The 21,765-nt window shown below is 38.3% G+C and overlaps 1 protein-coding gene across 5 annotated transcripts in view; it reads left to right on the top strand.

Annotated features, from left to right (window-relative positions):
• The window catches only part of LOC138964735 (fibulin-1-like), a 285,783-nt gene that overhangs the window by 55,754 nt on the left and 208,264 nt on the right, over positions 1 to 21,765 (top strand). For 4 of the 5 annotated variants that reach the window (XM_070336773.1, XM_070336774.1, XM_070336771.1 and 1 more), the window contains 2 exons: positions 18,594 to 18,850; positions 19,322 to 21,754. In XM_070336773.1, the coding sequence (XP_070192874.1) occupies positions 18,594 to 18,850; positions 19,322 to 19,467 (403 nt within the window). In that variant the 3' untranslated portion in view covers positions 19,468 to 21,754. Of the gene's footprint in view, positions 1 to 18,593; positions 18,851 to 19,321; positions 21,755 to 21,765 lie in introns of those variants that run through there. The other variant, XR_011455197.1, reaches the window with a different exon arrangement.

The raw sequence follows: 21,765 nt of genomic DNA, 5'->3' as shown, positions 1-21,765 counted from the left end.
AAATGATAAACCACAACTGCTGCTGCCACACCAACCTAGGATTAGAGAAACTGGAGTCCCTACTCCGGTAGCTAACAGAATTGTTCCCGTTACACCTGCAGCTGATGCAAGGATAGTAGAACCAGTGCTGGCATTAGAAAGGCTGTTGTAAGTTGTTGAGTACTTACGTCTAGCGCGAGAATATTTTTCTAATTCATCTTCTAGTTGTTTTTGTATATTACTAATGTGTGCCAGTCTGAATTGTTGACTTTCTGCTGCACTTTCATCAATATTAGGATAAAGCTTCACACTGCTAGTCATCTTTTAATGCAAAATATAAAATATTTATCTTAATTCTCACTGGCCAGTGTTTCTGCTAAGCTTTGAAGCTGTTCATTGCTTAACACCTTATCTGTATAGTAGAAAGCAATCAAATCAAGATAAGTAAGATTAATACTTCTTATTTCTGTTAAATTATTTATATCTGCGTTAACAACAACATTTTGGTTTGACGTCTGTTTTTTTATTGTGTTAGAATCCTTTTGAACAGCAATAAATACTCTGACTTCTTCAACATTTAATGGTCTCCAGTTGAGATTTATTCCTCTCATTAGAACAGTGTTTGTGGTTTCTTCCCTTTTCCTGACAACTATATCAAATATCATAGTTGCATTCTGCCCTATTGGAAGCTTGGGTATAAAATCGACAATGGTGTCAGCGTCCTTTTCAACACTTTGTTTTCTGTGAATGAGATAGTTGTTCTTATGGAAAGGTTTAACTGCAACTTCTCCCCTGCTGTTAAACGCAGGAACAAGGCTAACAATTAGTGGTTTAGCATTGATTGACTTACGGAATGTGTCGTCTTTTCCAACAAGAGTGTATGGACTCACAAATTCAAACTTCATTTCCCAGTCAATCTTTTTTATAACAGGACTAAGTACCCATTTTTTATTCTGATGTTTCCACATGTAGTATGTGTCATCGACAATTGGATCAGGTACATTAACATCACGGATTTGACCTAGTTTGAGGAATCTTGGTTTCTTTTCATCGTCGATTTCCTTTCTCTTGTAATGACCAGTGTCTGTAAACTCGAATGCATACACTGCACCAACTTCAGCATTGCTCTCAAAGTCGATAGCGTCTGCTAAATCTTTCAACTCTATAGTTGAACATGCAACAGGATAAGCTATTGTAGGTCCACTCGACATTTTAATACTCAATATTTTATGGAACTATTTCCAATGTAATGTTAAACAAACAATCAACTGGTTGTCCACTTTGATTTTTCAGATCAATGTGTAGGAATTCATGACACCCTTCCTCCAAGTCCTTGAACTGAAGTGTCTTAAATGTTGGCACGTGCATTTTACAAAAAGAGGCATCACTCGGTGGAAGAATCCTAAGCAGATCAGAACGCTGATCATTAAACAGATTATAGGATGTGTTAAGCTCTCTCATGTGAACAAACAGTACACTGTTAACATCCATGTCAATGGGACGTGTTCCCTTGTATATTTTGTAATTCCAAGCATATCAAGGAGTTTGGTTGGAAACTCAACGTTTACTTCTCTAGTTTTGGGCATAGTAAGAGTAGCAATGAGACTTGCATGATTTAAACTCGCTGTAATACCTACTGGAGCAAACAATTCTTTCTCTAAAGTGCAGAAGTCATAGTAACCATCTTCTACAGAATGTGTTTTACCATTAATTCTAACCCAGTTGTTAGCCTTTTTTACTGATATTATACCAAGTAACCTTGTACATAATTTCATGCAGTGCAACTTTCATTCCTCCATTTTGATTGTTGATAGGGTTTGCAAGTTTAACTGGCACACTAGTCTTCACATTTGTTAGTGTGATAAACATTTTTTATTCAACAACAAAAATGAGTCAGTATAAATTCAACAAAGACGTTAAATACAAAACTGGACCATATTACAATCCAAAGACTATTTCTTTCCATGAGTTGGACTTTGCTGTAACAGAAACAGAATCCATTCGCGTTAAAGTGCCTGACCCATTCCATTCTTACCTAAATCCCCCAATCAAAAATGATAGTGTTCCAAAGATGTGGAACTCTCACCCAATTCAGTTCTATCAGAATCAGTTAAACTTTGCAATATTCTGTGCAACCACAGGATGTGGAGTGTCCTATGCAGACCACATGAATAATTCAAACTTACTGACAAAGTGTGTGTACACATTTCACGTTTACTATCAGTGCAGGAGAATCTTGTCTGAACTTCAGGCACCAATGCCGCATGAAAAGAGCTGGAACCCATTCAACAATAGGATAAACATGAAAGTGTATGAGCGTCTCTGCAATGAATTCAATATAGATTAAGACCGACTTTAGGCAAAAGCAAGACAAAAACCATGGCATGGGAACACTATATTTATGGGGTGTCCACAGGAGGTATAATTTTGATTACTGGCCAGGTCATACATCTTTTTCTTCAAATGTGCAGGTACAGTTAGGATCAATAGAACAACAGCACCACAATGCATGGACTACTTTTATATTAGACACCGGCAAAGGTTTCACTGGATCAGGTGTTGAAAGGATCAATGAATCTATCCGAACATATGCGTGGTGCTTGCTAGGCTCGCAGGCACAGACACGATCAAACATAATGAGAACAAGCACAGGGTTTGGTGCACAGAGAAACAGTTGTTATCAAATTTAGAAGATGTCATAAACTCTGCAGTTGATCTGCCTTCCAGCATCAAAAGGTATCAAGACTCTCTCCGTTATGCAAGATCAAAAGTTGACTTTGCTGTTGGTAACGGCCTTTACATGTTACCTTCTGATCTCCAGCTGCAGATTGGAACAATAACAAATTATAACAATGAAATCATTATTGCTAGTGACACCCAGCCGCTTGGAAAGGGTGAAGAACTGAATTCAGAAATCAGAACGATGCTACAGCCATATCACAATGAACAGAAACAAAGCGTGACAAGTGAAGATCACGCTGCAGGTGAAGATCATTCTGTCACTAGTGATGATCAAGCTGTTAGTATTAGTGATGATCATGAATCGCAGAAGACTGCTCTAGTAATTGGTGGAGTGGGTGTAGGCTTACTTTTGCTTTATTCTCGTTAGCAGAACACCTGCAATTAAAACTATTAGAGTCCAGAGATGTTCAGCCATGAAACCAACAACTTTACCTGCAAAAGATAACAGCCAGCTAACAATTGAACCAATGATTCCTGGAAGTGCATCCAAAGCTTTTGCTGCTAGTTTCTTTAATAGTTCTGCAATGTGTTTGAGTTGTTTCTTTACCCATCCCGGATCAGATGGAGATGAAGGTGAAGGTGGAGGTGGAGGGTGTGACAGTGCCACCTGTGAGTGTTAACACTAATGTGCTTATTGCAAATCCTAACGCAGTTAGTATACTAGCTATTGTGATTCCCTGCTCTCTGAAAAGCGTTCTAATTCTTTCAGCAAGAGTTGTGTCTTCGTAAAGGATTCTTTGAATTGTATTTTTTATTCTGCTGACCTGTGTTCTCAGTTGTTCTCTATTGTTACTTAGAACTTCTAACCTTATGGCTTTCTCCTCCTGCAAATCTTTTAAACGCTTAGAAATTCTGTTTTTTACTTCTTGTTCTAGGTTCAAATCATCAGCATCAGCAAGTTTTTGTTTCTCTTTGTTTATATCTTCATCCAGCTGACCTAGTTTTGACAGATTATTTGCTATTTCACCTCTGATGGTTTGTAGTGATTGATTAAGGGCTTCTATTTCTCTCATAGGTAATAGTTCATGTGGAGTCTTCAGTGAAGTTTCCTCAGAAAAAGAAGTCTCTATCTCTTGTATAAGTTGATCAGCCTCATCTGCAAGTTTATTAAGATCTTGCAATGGAACAGATTCTATTTGAGTAGCAGTTGGTAGTCCTAGTTCTGCTTGTTGAAGTAAGGAAACAACATGGGAAGATGATGACCGTGTGCTAGGCACAATATCTAATTGCCTAAGTCGATTAGCAGTAAGTTTTTGTTTTAGTGAAACTTTTGATAGAAACTTAGCAGGATTAGATTTATATGTAAGTTGGACTTTTTCTCCTTTATCGCTAGTTGTATATAAATGATTTGCTTCCATTTTGAACTGGTTTGGATCTAAAACATCAGGTTCTTCTCCTAAACTTTTGTAGAAATCTCTAACTTTACCTTCCAGAAGTTCATGTCGTGCCACCTCATAATGCAGTGAATGATGGTAGGGAACCAAAGGGATTGCTTCGCTCATGTCGTCCGCTGGCTCAAATAAATCTTCAAATCCACCTTCTGCCATTTGTAACTTATTTTTATTTTGAAAATAAAAAAAGATGGCACAATCGTTCGGTTCTGTTCTTGATCCTTACAGAAGGCTGAAAGAACCTCTCGGGGTAAAAGGAATAAGGCAAACAGTTATAGTTACAAATAATCCTTCTACTATTGATCAGAATGAAATACTTACTGTTAGGTTTCCTAATCTAGGTAAGAACGATGTTATTGTACCAGGCACTGTAAGACTATCATTCAAATTAGAATTAGAATCTGGCTCAGATGAAAATAGGACTTTGGCTTATAATGTAGGAAGAGCAATTGTGAGGAAGATTACTGTCAAACTGGAAGGGCGGGAAGTGATGTCATTGAATAATGCAGATGGTTTTTTAGTTTATGCAGATAATTGGTTGACTGACAATGAAAAGAAAAACAGAGTGTTTCAAGGGATTCAGTCAGACAATGGGATAAAAGTTAGAATAGGAGCAGGAGATAAAGCTGACAACAAAAAAGATAACGCTGTCAATGTTGCTTTTGGAAACAAATTTTGTATTCCACTTGACTTTGAACTCATAAATTCACATCCTCCCTTCTATCAAGGAGCATTGCGTGACAGGCTGTCATACGACCTGACTTTCAATAGTTATGATCGTGTTATGCTTTCACAAGACCCGGAAGCAAAGTATAAGGTGTCTGGAATTTCTTTAGAGTTTGATGTTGTAAACCATCCTGAACTGGCTAGACTTATAGAAAATCAGTACAGTTCTAAGCTGCCTATCTATTATGAAAGAGTGTTGAATCACAGTACACTTTCAAAAAGCCAGGCTGATCCAATCTGGAACATTAACTTGAATACACCAGCTAGGTCAATGAAGGGAATACTTATGTTGTTTGAGGAACCAAAAGATTCATATGAAAGGCAAATAGAAAAGTTTTACAATCCACTAATCAATAGAGTATATTGCACAATTGAAGGGCAGCCAAACCAAATATTTGCATCTGGCATGCTGCCATACCAACACTATGATGAAGCAAGAAAGTACTTTACTGGAGGAAGATTGAAAGACCCAACATCTGATCTTGTGGCTAAAGATCTACATTTACACGGTGTTGGCGTAGAAGATTTCTTGACAAATAAATATGCGTTATGGCTAGATCTCAGAACAACTGACGACAACAAACTGCATGGAAGTGGAAGGCGAATTGAAAACGGATCAGAAGGAATCACAATACAAATTGAAAAGGAAGTAGGGAGTAGTAGTAAATCAGTTAAGATCTACGTGTTTGTTGTGTCAGATGCGCAGTTAAACATCTCTGAAAGCAGATTACAGGATATTGTTTATTGAACGTGTTAAAATGAAGTATCTAGATTTTCTTCCAAAAGATCCACACTGTTCTTTGATTTGTGGGGCAACAGGTTGCGGCAAAACAAGATATGTTTTGGATTTATTACAGACTGTTTACATAAATCACTTTGAACACATAGTCATATTCTGTCCAACCATAAAGCATAACAGAACATACAAGGAGAGAAAATTCATATGGTCTGATCAAAATATATTTATTGTAAATCCTTCTGATCGTCTAAATGTTTGCTTGGAGCATTATTTCGATCTTTTTCAGAACACACCAACACTGTTTATTATTGATGACTGTGCAGCAGAACGTGACATTGTTAGAAAGAAAAGTGCACTAGCAAAGCTTGCATTCAGTGGACGACATGCATTAATATCAGTTTGGATATTAACACAAAAATACAATGCAGTTCTGAAAGACTTTAGAGAGCAACTCAAAACAATAACATTGTTCTATTCAAAGGACCGTGACAGTTTTGAAGAGTGTCTTCGAGAAAATGATGTCATTGAAAACAAACAGGAGAGAGAAAGAATAAAGAATAATCTGAAATCTTCTAAGCACTCGAAACTGGTTTTAAAAACTGATCAACCAGTTCAGTATGTATGTTTGTAGAAATCCTTGCTAAGTTCTTACCAAGTTCTTACTCAAGTTCTTACTCAAGTTTTTACTCAAGTTCTTACTCAAGTTTTTACTAAGTTCTTGTCAAGTTCTTACTCAAGTTCTTACACAAGTTCTTGTCAAGTTCTTACTCAAGTTCTTGTTAAGTTCCTACCTAAGTTCTTACTCAAGTTCTTGTTAAGTTCCTACCTAAGTTCTTGTTAAGTTCCTACCTAAGTTCTTACTCAAGTTTAATTACTAGATTTTAATTTTATTCTGCATCAAAATAAAATGAACTGTGATGAATTGCTGATGCAGACTGCTACAGATATTGAAATCTGTGACAGTAGGACTATACCTGATAAAAAAGAAAGATTGTATTCACTTGCTGTTTGTGGAAAAACAAAACACTACCTTGGGCAGCAGTTAACTGTGGAAGAAGTACAACATCTTTCCTCAGAAGATATAGAAAAGTATCATGGACGGTATGAATCAGTGCTTGGTTCTAAGATGGTTAGAAGTATTGGACAGACTGTTATAGGTTTGTACACAAAGATTTTTGGACATTTTACACCTCTCGACTCGGAGGAAGACTTAACACATGATCTAACTCATGACCCTGTTGTTTCCAAGTCCCTCGAATCTCTTGCCTGTGGCCTGTATTATCGATTTGGTGCTTTATTAGTACCATTTGTTGCTGGATTAATTACTTTCAAACACATTAATTTTCAGAATAAAAAAGATGACAGATCAGTTGAAGCAGACAGTGGAGCAGACGAAAATACCAGAAGTGAACACAGTGACAAAGAAACCTGGTAGAGTAGAAGCAGGAAAAAAACTAGCCGAATGGAACAGACAAAAAAAGTTAAATCAAAAGGCAAAGCAGAACATTATGTCTGAAGTTGAGCAGACACCAAACATTCCTGAAGTGACTAAGGTCACACAAACTGATCAAGAATTAAAATCTTCATTTCTATCATACAGAAAAGTAGCTGTAGCAGCTGTTGTTGGAGGAGGTGGATACTTGCTTTACAAACTTTGGCAAGGCAAATATAAAGTGTCAGAAACACCAAAATCAGAAACACCAAAATCAGAAACACCAAAACCAACAAACAAAGCAGTACAAACAATAAAAAAGCCCACAGTAGTACCTGCAGTGGATTCATTTCATATGGAATAATTTTAATATTTTAATTTTGATAACATAAAAATGAGTTCTGAAAAGACAATAGTTAATCTAGTTTATCACGCTGCAGTGATTGGAGGCTTGAGTGTAGGTTACACAATGCTGGGTAAAAGTCTCCTCAGAATGAAACCAGCCGACTTGGGAAAGTTAGACTTCGAAGACGGTGCTAAACTAATTGGTGTTGTGACAGCTTCCTTTGCAACAAAAGACTTCCTGGTGAAGCAAGGAATTATTCCAGAAAATATAAACATGTAAGACAATAAAATGGCTAGCTTGGTTATGGTGGTGGGAGGTGCGATTGTAAATGCGCTTGCATTTTCTGGCAGCAACTATTTGTTTTCTAAACTGCAAAATGGTGAAGAGAGGGAAAGGCACAACAAAGCCATGGAACAACTGGCGAAAGCACAGGATGAATACGAGAAGAAACGAATTGCGCAGTTAGACTTTATGAATGATAAGCTCAGGCAGCAAGGACATGCAAACAAAACCTTTGCCAATGTTGATGCAGCCATTCAAGAATACTATCTTGTAACTGGAAAGAAAATGAAGACAAGTGCTCCTCCAAAACTGGGTGACTTTTATCAGCCTTCAGAAGAGCAGAAGGTGGGCGAGATTGTTTTCATTGTTATTGGTATGGCTGTTGTTTACTTTATTGCGCGTGCTGTCAAATCTTAATATTCTGTCATTTAAAAAACCATGAGTGATGCTTTGTTATCTAAAATATATTATTCCCCAAAAGGATACTGGAAAGGAAGAACTGCTATTGACAAGCTCAGTGACGCAGCAGGTGTTTCTCAAGATATAGCAAAGAAATGGTTGTCAAAGCAGGCAGTTTGGCAGATCTATTTACCTGCACCAAGAAAAATTACACGACCACACTTTGTTAACATTAAACCGAATGACACTCATCAAATAGACCTGCTGTATTTACCGCATGACACAGTCAGAAGGAAGAAGTATAAGTATGCACTGACTGTAGTTGATGTTGCAACAAGATACAAAGATGCTGAACCGTTGACAGAGAAAAGTGCTATAGCTACAGCTGTTGCCCTGCAAGAAATTTACAGACGTGGACCACTAAAGTATCCCAGAATGATTCAGTGCGATGATGGTAAGGAGTTTAAAGGAGCTGTCAACCAGCTTCTGTTAAAACATCATGTTACAGTGAAGAGAGGTATTCCAGGAAACCACAGGTCACAGGCTATTGTTGAGAGCTTTAACAAACAGTTGGCAGAAAAACTGTTTTCATATCAGTACCATCAGGAATTTTTGGACACAGAAAGTAAATTGCGTAACACTGAATGGGTCAAAAGATTACCATCAGTACTTAGAGCAATGAATCTGGAGGTATTTAAAGCTACAGGGTTAAGACCAGTTGATGCAATCAAACAGAAAACAATACCTGTTGCTCCAAAGTCAACAACACCAGTGGCATTACTACCTTTCAATCAGAAAGTCAGATATTTATATGCACCCGGTGAAGCTGAGGGTGACAGCAGGAAGCGTGCAACGGATCCAATCTGGAGTATTGACATTCATGAAATCAAGAGAGTAGTAGAGACAAATCCACCTATATATTACTTGAGAGAACCAGCACCGCAAAGAGCCTTTGTAAAAGAGGAATTACAATTAGTTCCACGTGGTACAAATGTTAAATGATTTTTTATTTCAGATTTTATAGTGTTAACAAAAATGGAAGCTCTGAGAAAGAATTCTAAGCAACTTCATTTTTTTAATTTATATTTTTATTTTGAGTTATAAAATCAAACTCACAGCGATGGAAGACTCTGTATTAGAATCTTTATCGACAGTATTTGACACCGTTGAATTACAAGTAACGGATCCTCAAAATGTGCAGTCCAGTGTGCAAGACGCCATTGAACAAATTCCAAACAATTTGTTGATTGAACCTCCAGTAAAAGTGCAGATAGTCAGTTTAATAAAATACAAAACAGTCAGTGATGAGGTGCTAGAAGTTCATGTTTCAACCAGACAACTAGCACTTAATTCTATGGCAGAATTGAATGGAAACTGGGCAGATGAAATGATGAAACGGTTTGAGCAAGCTGCAGAGGATGCAAAGATGAAAGGATCCGGATGGTCAGAAGGTGAAATTCTAAAAATAGAATTGAAGCTAAGTAAATTTGCCCCCATCAGAGGTAGAAGTTACATACCTTTACCTCCTGCTCTTGTCAAAAAACGTGCTGTGCTGAACATAAAGAATGATGATGACAAATGTTTTATGTGGTGTGTTCTGGCAAGACTGTACAGTGTAAAGAAAAATGCAGAAAGAGTGTCGAACTATCATGCATACAGAAATAAACTAAACTTTACTGGTATTGAATTTCCTGTCAGCATTACAAGCATTGACAAATTTGAACAGCAAAACAAACCCATCACCGTAAATGTTTACACGTGGGATGAGGAAGATGAACTGAAACCAGTCAGAATATCAAAGAACTCACCAACGATTGGTGATTGTGATACTAACCATGTTGACATGTTACTAATGACTGATGGTGTAAAATATCATTACACTTTGATTCGTACAATGAGTAGACTGATGGCGAGCACAAGCAATCACAATAGTAAACAAGACTTTTGTAGGCGATGTCTCTTGCGTATTCCATCAATTCATGCAGCACTTATACACAAGCAACATTGTAAGAGCGTTGATGATGCGGTTGTGAAGTTAACAACACCGCCGCCAGACAGCAAAGTGTATTTTAAGAATGTATGCAAACTACAGAAAAGTCCTTATGTTGTTTATGCTGACTTTGAATCTATCATTGTGCCATATGAAGGACCTTTACCAAAAGACCTACCTAAAACAGTAACTCTAAGTAATCATCAAGTCTGTTCATATGCATTTATTGTTGTTAGTTCAGATGGTAAACATTCTAAACCGCAATTGTACAGAGGACCTAATGCAGCAAAGAACTTCTTACAGCAAATGAACCAAGTGCGAAATGACTGCTCCAAACAACTGAATCTTTCAGACATTGTTATGAAACCTGAAGACCAAGAACAGTTTAACTCTACCACACAGTGTTGGATATGCGAACAAAGTCTAACACCAAACACAGACAATCCAATAGTAAGAGATCATGATCATGTAAGTGGGCAGTTCCGAGGAGCAGCACACAGCAAATGTAATCTACAATTAAAGTTTGATCCTAAGACTTGGAAGCTTCCAATCTTCTTCCATAACTTGCGCGGTTATGATTCACATCTGATCATGCAGGCAGTAACTGATGAATACAAAGCAAGATGCATTGCGCAGTCTTCAGAAAAGTACATGGCCTTTACTCTGAATAGTTTACACTTCTACGATTCTGCTCAACATCTGATGGGAACACTTGAGTCTTTATCTTCATCACTAACTGCTTTCCCAATCACATGTAAGTACTTTGACAGTGACTTAGTTAGAAAGGGAGTCTATCCATATGAATACATGGATTCGTGGGAGAGGTTTGATGAAGATGAGTTACCACCAAAGGATGCTTACTTCTCACGGCTGAAGGGTAAAGGTATAAGTGACGAAGACTATGAACACGCTAAGACTGCATGGAATAAATTAGGATGTAATACAATGGGTGATTATCATGATCAATATTTGTTGGCTGATGTTTGTTTACTTGCAGATATATTTGAGAATTACAGAAGAACATGTATGAAGCACTACAATCTAGATCCTTCACATTACATATCTGCACCAGGCATGAGCTGGGATGCATTTCTTAGATTTACAGGAGTAAAGATTGACTTGCTATCAGATCTTCCTACACTTCAGATGATTGAAAATGGACTACGTGGAGGAATCAGTATGGCTTCACACAATTACTGCAAAGCCAACAACAAATACTTGGACGACTTTGATCCTATGAAACCTTCTAATTACATCATGTATCTAGATGCAAACAATTTGTATGGTTGGGCAATGTGTCAGACGCTTCCACTTCGGAACTTTAAGATCTATTCAGGACCATTTTCACAATGTGTTGTGCTGACAATATTAAAAGCAGGCCCAGACAGTCGAAAGGGATGGATACTAGAAGTTGACTTAGACTATCCACTATCACTTCATGATCTACATAATGATTATCCTTTAGCGGCTGAGAGGTTAAAAGTAAACCCAAGAGAACCTCCAAAGCTGGTGCCCAATCTGTTTCACAAAAAGAAGTATGTGTGTCACTACAGACTGTTACAGTTTTACATTAGACATGGATTAATTTTGAAGGCTGTTCATCGTATAATTTTATTTGATCAAGAACAGTTTATGAAACCTTACATCATGAAAAACACAGAACTGAGAACCAAAGCCGCTGATGCATCAGAGAAAGACTTTTTTAAACTGATGAACAACAGTTGCTTTGGTAAGACAATGGAAAACCCACACAAGAGAAAGGATGTTAGACTTGTTACAAGAGAAAATGAGGCCATCAAGCTGACATCCAAACCACAGTATCAAGACTTTAAATACTTTCATGAACAGCTGTATGGTATCTTAATGAAAAAACTTGTAGTCAAGCTTGACAAACCAGTATTCATAGGCTTTACTGTGCTAGAGTTGTCAAAACTGTTGATGCTTGAGTTTTTGTATGATTATTTGAAACCAAGATATCCCAAATCGAGAGTACTTTACACAGACACAGATTCATTCTTACTTGACATTCCAGCGGATGACATTTACAAAGATCTAGAAGCTGAAAGTCCTGCAGTAAAAGGAAAAGATTCTTTTTATGACACTTGCGACTACCCTAAAGAATCACCATTGCACTCAAATGTTAACAAGAAGGTTATTGGAAAGATGAAAGATGAAATGAATGGGAAGATAATTAAGGAGTATGTTGGATTGCGTGCAAAGATGTACAGTGTTGCAAGTGAGAAAGGGGTTGTTAAAAAAGCAAAGGGTGTAAGCAAACAGGTTGTAAAGTCGAGCATATCGCATGATAACTACAAGGAAGCACTGTTTCAGAAGCGAGTGTTTCACCATGACAACCCTAAGATCAGTTCCGCGCTTCATCAGATCAACACAACTATTGTAAACAAGAAATCTTTAGATGCTAATGACACAAAGCGCGTTTATTCATCACCAGAATATTCTTATGCAATTGGACACTGGAGAACAAACGCGACTCCAAATAGTCTGAGTGTGTAATAAGAATTTTTGTCAATCGGGAAAACCCGCTATGACAGCTTTGTTTTGACTGCAGCGGGGGAGAGGAAGTTGCTTGCGTTTGGGAAGTGTTTGTGTGAAAGGGGGAGTGGGCTTTGTTGAGTTTCAAAGCAGCCACCAAGTACACTTGTCAAAGCTTGAATCAATAAACAAGTCATTTGCATAAAGTGCACTCGGCGGCCGCCCGAAGGCAGCCTTTGAAGCGAAGCGAAGCGAAGCGAAGCGAAGCAGGGTGTTGACCTATTTTGGCGCAACTGGCAGTTGCGTGACCTGATTGCAGTGTTAGCTCTAACTCTTTTTTCCTACTCTTGTGATTGCTGTTGATGTATATTTGGAACCATTGACGTCACTTTCTCAGCCCAATAAAGCCTGATATCCTCATTCTTTTCAAACATGGTTTTGAGTTCTTTTCTCATGTTGAAGACTTCATAAAAAGACATCCCAACTGTGCTGAATTTGGCTCTGTATGGAAATAGTAAACGGGCAATCTCCCTCAATCTCCGTGCATACGTAGAAGAAATTTTAACGTTTCTTTCCAACCAGCCATCCCAGGTCTCATTATGAATGCCTTGTTCTGCTTCATAAAACTTAAATGCGATTTCTAGAACCATTCCATATTGCAAATTGAAGCCCATTGAAGTTGCCTCCTGTCTTTGTATGTGTCTATATCCCTCAACTAACTTTTCAATGGCACTTGCTGATGATGTGATATCTTCCGGATTAAAAAAGAACACTTCCTTCCTAACTTTCATGCTTACATCAACAATTTTTGACTTTAAATATTCGTGGAGTTCATTGAACGTCATTGTTGTTTTGGTTTTCTTTGGTTTTCCTCCATACAAATCTGAAAGTTTCCGTTTTGGGCGTGAAGGAAATTTAGGTAGTTTTCCACTCGGAGATGGCCCTTCATTTTTCATTTGCGATAATACTTCAACAAAATTGTTGAGGTAACTGAGGTGCTCTTCAATAGTTAAAAACTGCTCAGAATTCCATTCACTCAATGATTCCGGTATATCCATAGTTGGTGAATGTAAAATTAAAGTTGATGACTGTGTTGAAAAATCTAATAGATTTTGATGAGCAACTTGTGATTCAAGAATTTCTCTCTCTAATTCTTCAGAAATGCTATCTTGAGACATAAATATTTAGCAAATATAGTGACAGTAAAAACACTTCTCTCACAGAAAACACAACCGCACGGCAGGCGAGTCCGGAATGAAATGACAAAATCACCAGGCTATGTTACAATCAATACCAAGTGTTGGGCGGACGTGACGTAACTGTTGCTATCACATGATTTAATCTTGTCTTGCCATTGGAGGAATATAGAAGACAGGCTTGCTGTTTGTTTTTACCAGATCAATACGGTAGTTATGGCAGATTGGATCAATACGCACGCTGGCTGCAACTAGTTAATATTTCAATGGAAACTAAATTTAGCGTTGCACAGAGAGAAAGGGAGAATGTACGTTCTGGGTTACTGATTCCGACAGACCCGGCATTGGTTCAAAACAACCTTACTTTACTGTATTTTTTTTGTATGGATTTATGCAGTATTTTTCTGATTTTGTCGCATGTTTCATTTTAGTAAAAGTTTAGTCCAGAAGCCTATTTTGCGTTAATATTTAGGGTCTGTCGGAATCGGTGAGCCAGAACGTACATTCTCCCTTTCTCTACAGGAAATCCCACAGGTGGGAGTTCCTGTAAGCGTTTCACCGATCTCGCTGATAGTCACGTGATGCTTTGCGACATCGGTAGAATTTGATGTTATTTGAGCTGTTTTGGTATTTCTTAAAAATGTTGAGTATGGTTTGCACTTTTAATTTAAGAAAAGTTTTATATCAATAACTAAATGAAAGAAAACACAGCTAAAATAAATTACTTGTAATAACGACATACTGCACGCGAATTCAGGAATTCTAACAGAGTTTCCTATTGTACATTTTTTTTTTATTTTTTTTTTTTATTATTCTCTTTATTTATATAGCGCCTTATCCGAAGTTCAAAGCGCTTTATGCCGTGTGAGATGGAATTTTTTACACAATATATCACGCATTCACATCGACCAGCAAACCTCAAGCCTGTTAGGCGAATGTTCACCTTTCGCGGCCTTTATTCCAAGTCACACGGGTATTTGATGGACATTTTTATCTATGCCTATACAATTTTGCCAGGAAAGACCCTTTTGTCAATCGGGGGATCTTTAACGTGCACACCCCAATGTAGTGTACACGAAGGGACCTCGGTTTTTCGTCTCATCCGAAAGACTAGCACTTGAACCCACCATCTAGGTTAGGAAAGGGGGGAGAAAATAGCGGCCCGACCCAGGGTCGAACACGCAACCTCTCGATTCCGAGCGCAAGTGCGTTACCACTCGGCCACCCAGTCCTGCATAAATGCATCATGAAATCCAGCAGTGACGAATGCTGCTTTCAAGGGTACTGGTCAGTTCATCTAAAAGTCACTGTGATATAAGCTAAGTTGTCAAGATAGTAAACTTGGTTAAATAAACATGACCATTATAAATATTGCATTTTCTTTTTTAAAGTCACGGTTAAGTAAACATTTGACTATGAATATTGCACTTACTTTGTTATTCTGTAAACCTTTTTTTAAGACTGATATATCATAATAGTAATTGTCAGTAAGTACTGGTGTCACATGACTGATGTGAACCAGTTGATTGGCTAATGGCGATGCGCTAAAACTGTTAGCGCACTCTTGGAGTGCGCTAACTTTTCCACAGAGCGTATTCTTGTGCCCTTTGCCTAAGCAAGACTGTGCTCTCATCCTCAGAATTAATTAATGACATGTAGCTTATATTCTCCACAATACCAAATGACCATAAATTCCCTGCTTCTCAATTAAAGCAGAAGTGGGTTTTTTTCTGACAGATTGCATGTGCCTGTGCCAGTGCCAGTGATCTAAAAAAATAGAAGCCGCTGTGTTTCATCTAATTTTCGCCGACTTGCATAGATTCTTCTCATATGCCGTGTTAGTGGCATGTAGCTTATCATCCACATTACCAAATGATGAGTTAGTATACAATTCCCAGCGGCTAACAGAAAACACAAGTGTTATTCCGATAACGTACCAGCTAGACCAGTTTGGAAGACTGACTCGATCGACTCTGTAGCAGACAACACAGAAATACGACTACATCAGTTCAGTAAATGAATGGTTTCAGAATTATTATTTCAAAGCAAGAACAATCGTAATCGAAAACGTGTAAGGTTCAGAACGTTCTTACCATATATAAGATTTATTAGCAGCCTGCCTCATGCGTACAGACTCAGTGCAGACTGCAGTCGTTCCATTGCCCAGGTTGGCAGGTAGCCTAGCAGACGACATTAACCCCGCTCAGCAAATTAACATGTTGGGCAAATGTGAACGAAAAAACGATGGGGATATAATACGTGTAGGGTTCAGAGCATTCTTACCGTTCATATTTAGTATCAGACTCCCCGATGAGTGAAGATAGAACACGAGAAATATGCCACATTTGTTTTGAAAATGTGCGAACCGTCGAGTCCCGCTTTGAGTCAATTCAAGGGGAGTCACTCCGCATAGTCAATCCGTCGAAGCTCGACTGGAGGTTTCGAATCGCAAATAATGAAGAGCCTTTCTCCGAGTTCAAATGAGGTCTCTCTGAAAGATCATCACTGTTCAGATTAACGCTACACTGGAATTTACCAACAGAAATTAAAATGCGTGTGACGAAAGCACGACACACTTGAGACACCCCACACAAAAGTAGATCTTTACTGTGCACGACCTGACCACACAGTTATGCCTATTCAAATGCGCATTGCAAAATGTGCGTTTTGAATCTTCTTTTTTCTATGGCGGTACTGACAATATCGTTATTGAAACAATCCCAGTGCACTAAGGGATTTATAGAGCAAATCTCGAAAATAATTATTGAACTCAGCGCTATGCGCTTCGTTCAATAATGAATTTTCTCGATTTGCTCTATAAATCCCTTAGTGCACTGGGATGTCTCAATAACTTAAATTATCCTAAAAACGAGAACATAATGTTTTGCTTATGTGAAATAGCAGTATACCTGTCATTTGCCTAAGATTCAAAAGAAGGGACACAACTAGTTCAGTCAAATAACAATGCAGCTGTATTAATCTATGCTGGTCTGTTATGAACACTTTTAAGATATAAAATACTGCTGAAATGGCATGTTTTACCATGATGTTGATTAATAAATATAATTGGCTGATGCCCGCAAATGACATTGACTTCTTTCAGGTTTCTCCTCCTTGGTACTCTTTTTGCATTTAGTCAAGTTTTGACTAAATGCTTTAACATAGACGAAGAATCGAGACGAGGGTTGTGGTGTGTGTGTGTGTGTGTGTGTGTGTGTGTGTGTGTGTGTGTGGAGCGATTCAGAGAAAACTACTGGACTGATCTTCATGAAAATGTACATGATATACCCAGACTTTTTTCTTTTTTTGCTGTTGATGAATGTCTTTGATGACATCATATCCGGCTTTTTGTGACAGTTGAGGCGGCACTGTCACACCCTCTTTTTTGATTAAATTGGTTGCAATTTTTGTTTAGCAATCTTCGGCGAAGCCCGGACTTTGGGATTGCATTTCAGCTTGGAAGCTTAAAAATTAATTGATGAGTTTGGTCATTAAAAAAACCTGAAAACTCTGATTGAAATTAAAATTTGAGTAATCGATCCAAAACTTATTTCATTTTATTCTTTATCATTACCTGAATTCAACAAAATATAGATATGATATGTGTGGATTTGGAAGTTAAAAAGAATAGAGAAAAGCGCGCTTTCCTGTGAAGCGCTTATACGTACATTACTGTGCTATACTGGCTTGTCACTCTCTGTGCCTAATCGCGACCCCTGGGAAATGAAATTAACACAGCTATTGAGTATAATTATTTTAATGTAAAAATGGGATGAGGTCAATTTTATTCTGCGAGTTAGAAAGGTTAACTAAATGTAGTAATATCGCTTCACGCGACTTGTTTCTGGTTTAATTTTGTGTGGCCTGTATGAAGTTGTGTTTGCAATATTTTGTTGTGTGTCAATTTTATAACATGCATACACCATGCTTACACCTAAACAAAAGACACCACATTGTGAAAAAAATGGTAAGTACATTTTCCTTGCTCTTTGAAAAAGGTTTTGTATTAAACTTCCCTTTACTGATGCTTTTTGATTTCTTTTAGTTTGTTTATCATCATTTATATTTGGCTTGTTTAGGAGTTAGGGGAGCAGGTTAGTAAAACAAATGGGTGTTAAACAAATGGGTGTTAAACAAATGGGTGTTAAACAAATGGGTGTTAAACAAATAAACAAATGGGTGTTAAACAAATGGGTGTTAAACAAATGGGTGGGTGCTGATATTCTATCGTCATTAGATATACACAAATTCTTCCTTCACATCGTCGTTAATATAATAATCAGAAACAGTTATTTAAAGCACATTGATTTTGGCTTTCATACTATCAAATAATGTGGTAACAAAAACAACCTGGCAGGAACACATGAAAAAGGTACTAATTTCAGTCGCATTCATTTCAAGTACAACAGATCCTCAACTCACTTATACTGAGTGGTGTAAGCGCATCATCATGATAATAAAAGGGAAGTAAGCGCACTAAATGCTTATTACATGTATAATAGAGTAAGCGAGAGTTATTCTGAACCACTCTCCTGGCACCTGAGAGAATAACAAGCATTGGAATGAACGACCGAATTTTGTTTATCAGATCTATAAGTCTAAACAGCACTCTGCCTAATTTGTTTGAGATTTTCTTTTAGTACGTCATCAGTTAATGCCACATAGCTGCCAACCTTCTGAAGTCAAAATCCAGGGGGTCCAGGGGGACCGTTTAGTCTTGAATATGAGCAGGGAGAAGTTGTAAAATTTGGGAGATTCCCGGAAAATCCGGTAAGGTTGGCAGCTATGCTGCATTCATAGGGTTCAGAGGCCTGTGAGGACATAAAAGATCAATAGTCGTCTAACTCAAAACTTTTACATAGTTCACGTCTCTTGCAGAGAGTTTGTAGCTGAAGAAGACGGCGTTGTCTGCGGTCGGATGCAATGCGATGCCAGCGACACAAACTGCTTACGCAACAAGACTAAGACTGTGGCCTGGCAGTTTCTCTCCATACCGACGATGGAGTTTGTGACGGCACCGATGACTTTGCTCAACATCAAAACGGTGTCATACTCAATCTATCCTAACTTGCATCTGCGCATTATTGAGGGAAATGAAGAGGGTCTGTTTGACGCTGTTGTGAATGGTGATCAGGGTAAGGATTTGTGGATACGGAATGCACTTGGTTTAATTTTTTTAATTTATTTTATTTTATATTTTTTTAGGAAGAGGGCCGTATAGTAACTTGGTCCCTATTTGCACTGTCAGTTTTTCAAACCATTCATTTTAGTGACTCCTATAGTCTTGATTAATGAAACTTTCCGTTTAATCTCAAAGTCTTTGATTTGCAAAAGGTTTAACTATAATTTTGAGTGAACTTTGAGATTCTTGATTATATTTTCTCGAGGGAGGTGTATATGTATATTTTTGTTGTTATTTTTATATTTTTGCTTTTGATCTTGACTTTAGTACCAAAGGAATGAAAAAAATAAAACTTTTGTTTCAGTTTCTACATTTCTTTCTTTTAACCCAAATACACCGCAAAATTACTAGAACGGTAAAAAGCAAAACATATGCATTTTTCCTGTGCTTTAACTCTTCAAAACAGATGCATCTGTTGTTTCAGCGGCTCTCCGTCTGGCTAAACCTGTGACAGGGCCTGCAGAGTACACTGTGACCTTGGATCTCCAGAACAGAGATTTTTCCGGAAGGGTCATCATCTCCAGACACATCACGCATGTCAAGGTCTACGTGTCCGACTATCACCTGTAAACTTTTACACATGAAAGCTGGGACGTCGGTTGTTGATGTTTCTATTTCTGGAGGAAATACTGAGAAAGTAGCAATATACAGTGGTGCCCCCCCTTGTAAGGCCACAAAACATCTGAAAACAAGAGGCAAAGCCTTCAAGGCTCCCGTAAGAAATCGACAAACAGTAACACAAACTCAATCACTCCGTCACACATACACACACACAGTAAGCATAGACACGGTGCAAGAGTGGGAGACGCTAGATCTAGATCTGTCTGTCTGTAGCCTACTTACGGGGACACGACTGCCACTGAGATCGAAAATGCCCTTTCGACAGCGCTTCCTCGCGCAGACACTGAAAACACTCTGTGCAGATCAACCTGTAGGAAATCTTTTTTGGTATCTTCTTTATCTATTTTTTCTGGAGCCGCTACGAAACCGAACAATGTGAAATCGTCTTCCCTGAATCGGCGAATGCAGCTCGGTTAGAACTGAAAAGTGAATCTATACCACAATCCTTCACGCGATCTGACCTAACCTTGACCCCTGACCTGGTCTACATACCACACACAACACAAACCAGTCAACCCCCCCCCCAAAAAAAAAACCCACCACCACCCGTTTTCTTTGCATACACACTTTATCTACATACGTGCCGACGAAATGTTGATCATTGCTTCAATATTTTGAAGCTGTTGCTTGGATAATAACCCGGTAAAATTAGTATTTCGGTGTTCAGTCAAATGTTAAAGTTTCTATCACACACGCACGCACGCACGCACAGACAGACAAAAGTTAGCATCGCATAGGCTACACTTACGTGAGCCAAAAATGAGGTCTTAGAAAAGGGAGGGTGGGCTAAATTTACAAAGGGTTTGAAGAGAAAATCTGTACAAGTAAGGTGTTGAAAGGGGGTTGGGGTTGGGCCGGGGATTCTTAGCACAAAGGCTCCTAAAAGGGGGGGTTCCACTACAGTGAAATGTGTTTTCAAGGCTTACCGAGTGATTGCCTGTTAAATGCCCAGCCACAAAATTCAAGACATATGTCGGCCCAGTGGCTAGACCAAAGAATAGACAAATACGAACTATTGTTTAATTGGTTGCACCATAGACCAAATAGCCTGGACCGCCAACTCGTCACGTGACCCTTCGAGGTTACGACGCTCGACTTTCAGGGGCACTCAGAGTCCGGTTCGAAAGGCCAGCAATTCGAAGACAGTGAAAAGAAAGCACGCTCCAGTTATTTGTGACAATGGGAGCTAGGTGACAATGAACTGGATTTTCCAAAACTCAAAACTAAACTTAACAAAACTCATCGAAAAACATGTTCCATATGCACTTTAGCTGAGTTTATTTTAGCATTTTCAGAACTTACCTCGGCAACTTCGTCCATGTTTACAATCGACACCGGATATGACATCCCCCTGATTTCTGAAAGGCCATGTAAGCGTAGGTTCCTAAATGCGAGAGGCCGCTACCTCGTAATAGAGAGAAAGAGCGGAGAGGGCGGTCCAGGATAAATGGTCTATGGTTGCACTTAGTTAACTTAGATGCATTGTTTTACCATCAAATTGTTTTTGTTTTTGTGACCATAAGATCTACACATTGTATTGGAAAGGAAATGAACAAGATGGAAAAAATGTGTACTTCTGCAGTTGTCAAGGCACTATAGATATGTTTGGTACAACCTTCTGCAGTGTAATCATGGAACAGGACAGATTTAGAGTTAAATGTCCATGATGATATCTTGTTCCTTTCAGTTGATGGTGTTAAGTGGGGAGGGTGAATAGTGAATGTTAGGTTTACTCTTCACTCTGTGTGTTTAATCGTTTTTGTTTTTTTTAACTAGTCTCGCACAATTAATAGTTTTAAGGGCTGTGTGCAATGTGACACCAACAGTGCTATTAGTGTTTAAAGTCTCATTTTATTGTTGTGTCAAGAAGTTCATGTTTGTACTATGTACATTGAAACTTGCCTTGAGGCTTGAGATAATCTTACTGTATGTGCTCTAATGATATGTGTACGTGTGACAACCTGGCAACAACTAGAACTACATGTATTTTACTGTGTTACATGTGTCTGTTCTTGTAAATATACGGTGTAAATTAGCTAGCTGATCCATCAAAACTGTTTTGGGTGTTGTGAAAACTGATGTGTGCTGAAAAATACGAAGAGCAAGAACAGAGGAGACAGTGCATGTTGAACAATGTAACAGTTGACAAACTCTGCACAGAGATTGGCCTGCAGTACTATGGTGTGATAAATGACAGAAAACGTCTGTGCCATAAATAAAATGTCATGAAAATGTACTATCCACCTT

The sequence above is a fragment of the Littorina saxatilis genome, linkage group LG4 (genome assembly GCF_037325665.1).
Source record: "Littorina saxatilis isolate snail1 linkage group LG4, US_GU_Lsax_2.0, whole genome shotgun sequence".
Lineage (NCBI taxonomy): Eukaryota > Metazoa > Mollusca > Gastropoda > Littorinimorpha > Littorinidae > Littorina > Littorina saxatilis.
The sequence above is the reverse complement of the archived record's forward strand: the minus strand, read 5'-3'. Positions and strand labels throughout refer to the sequence as shown.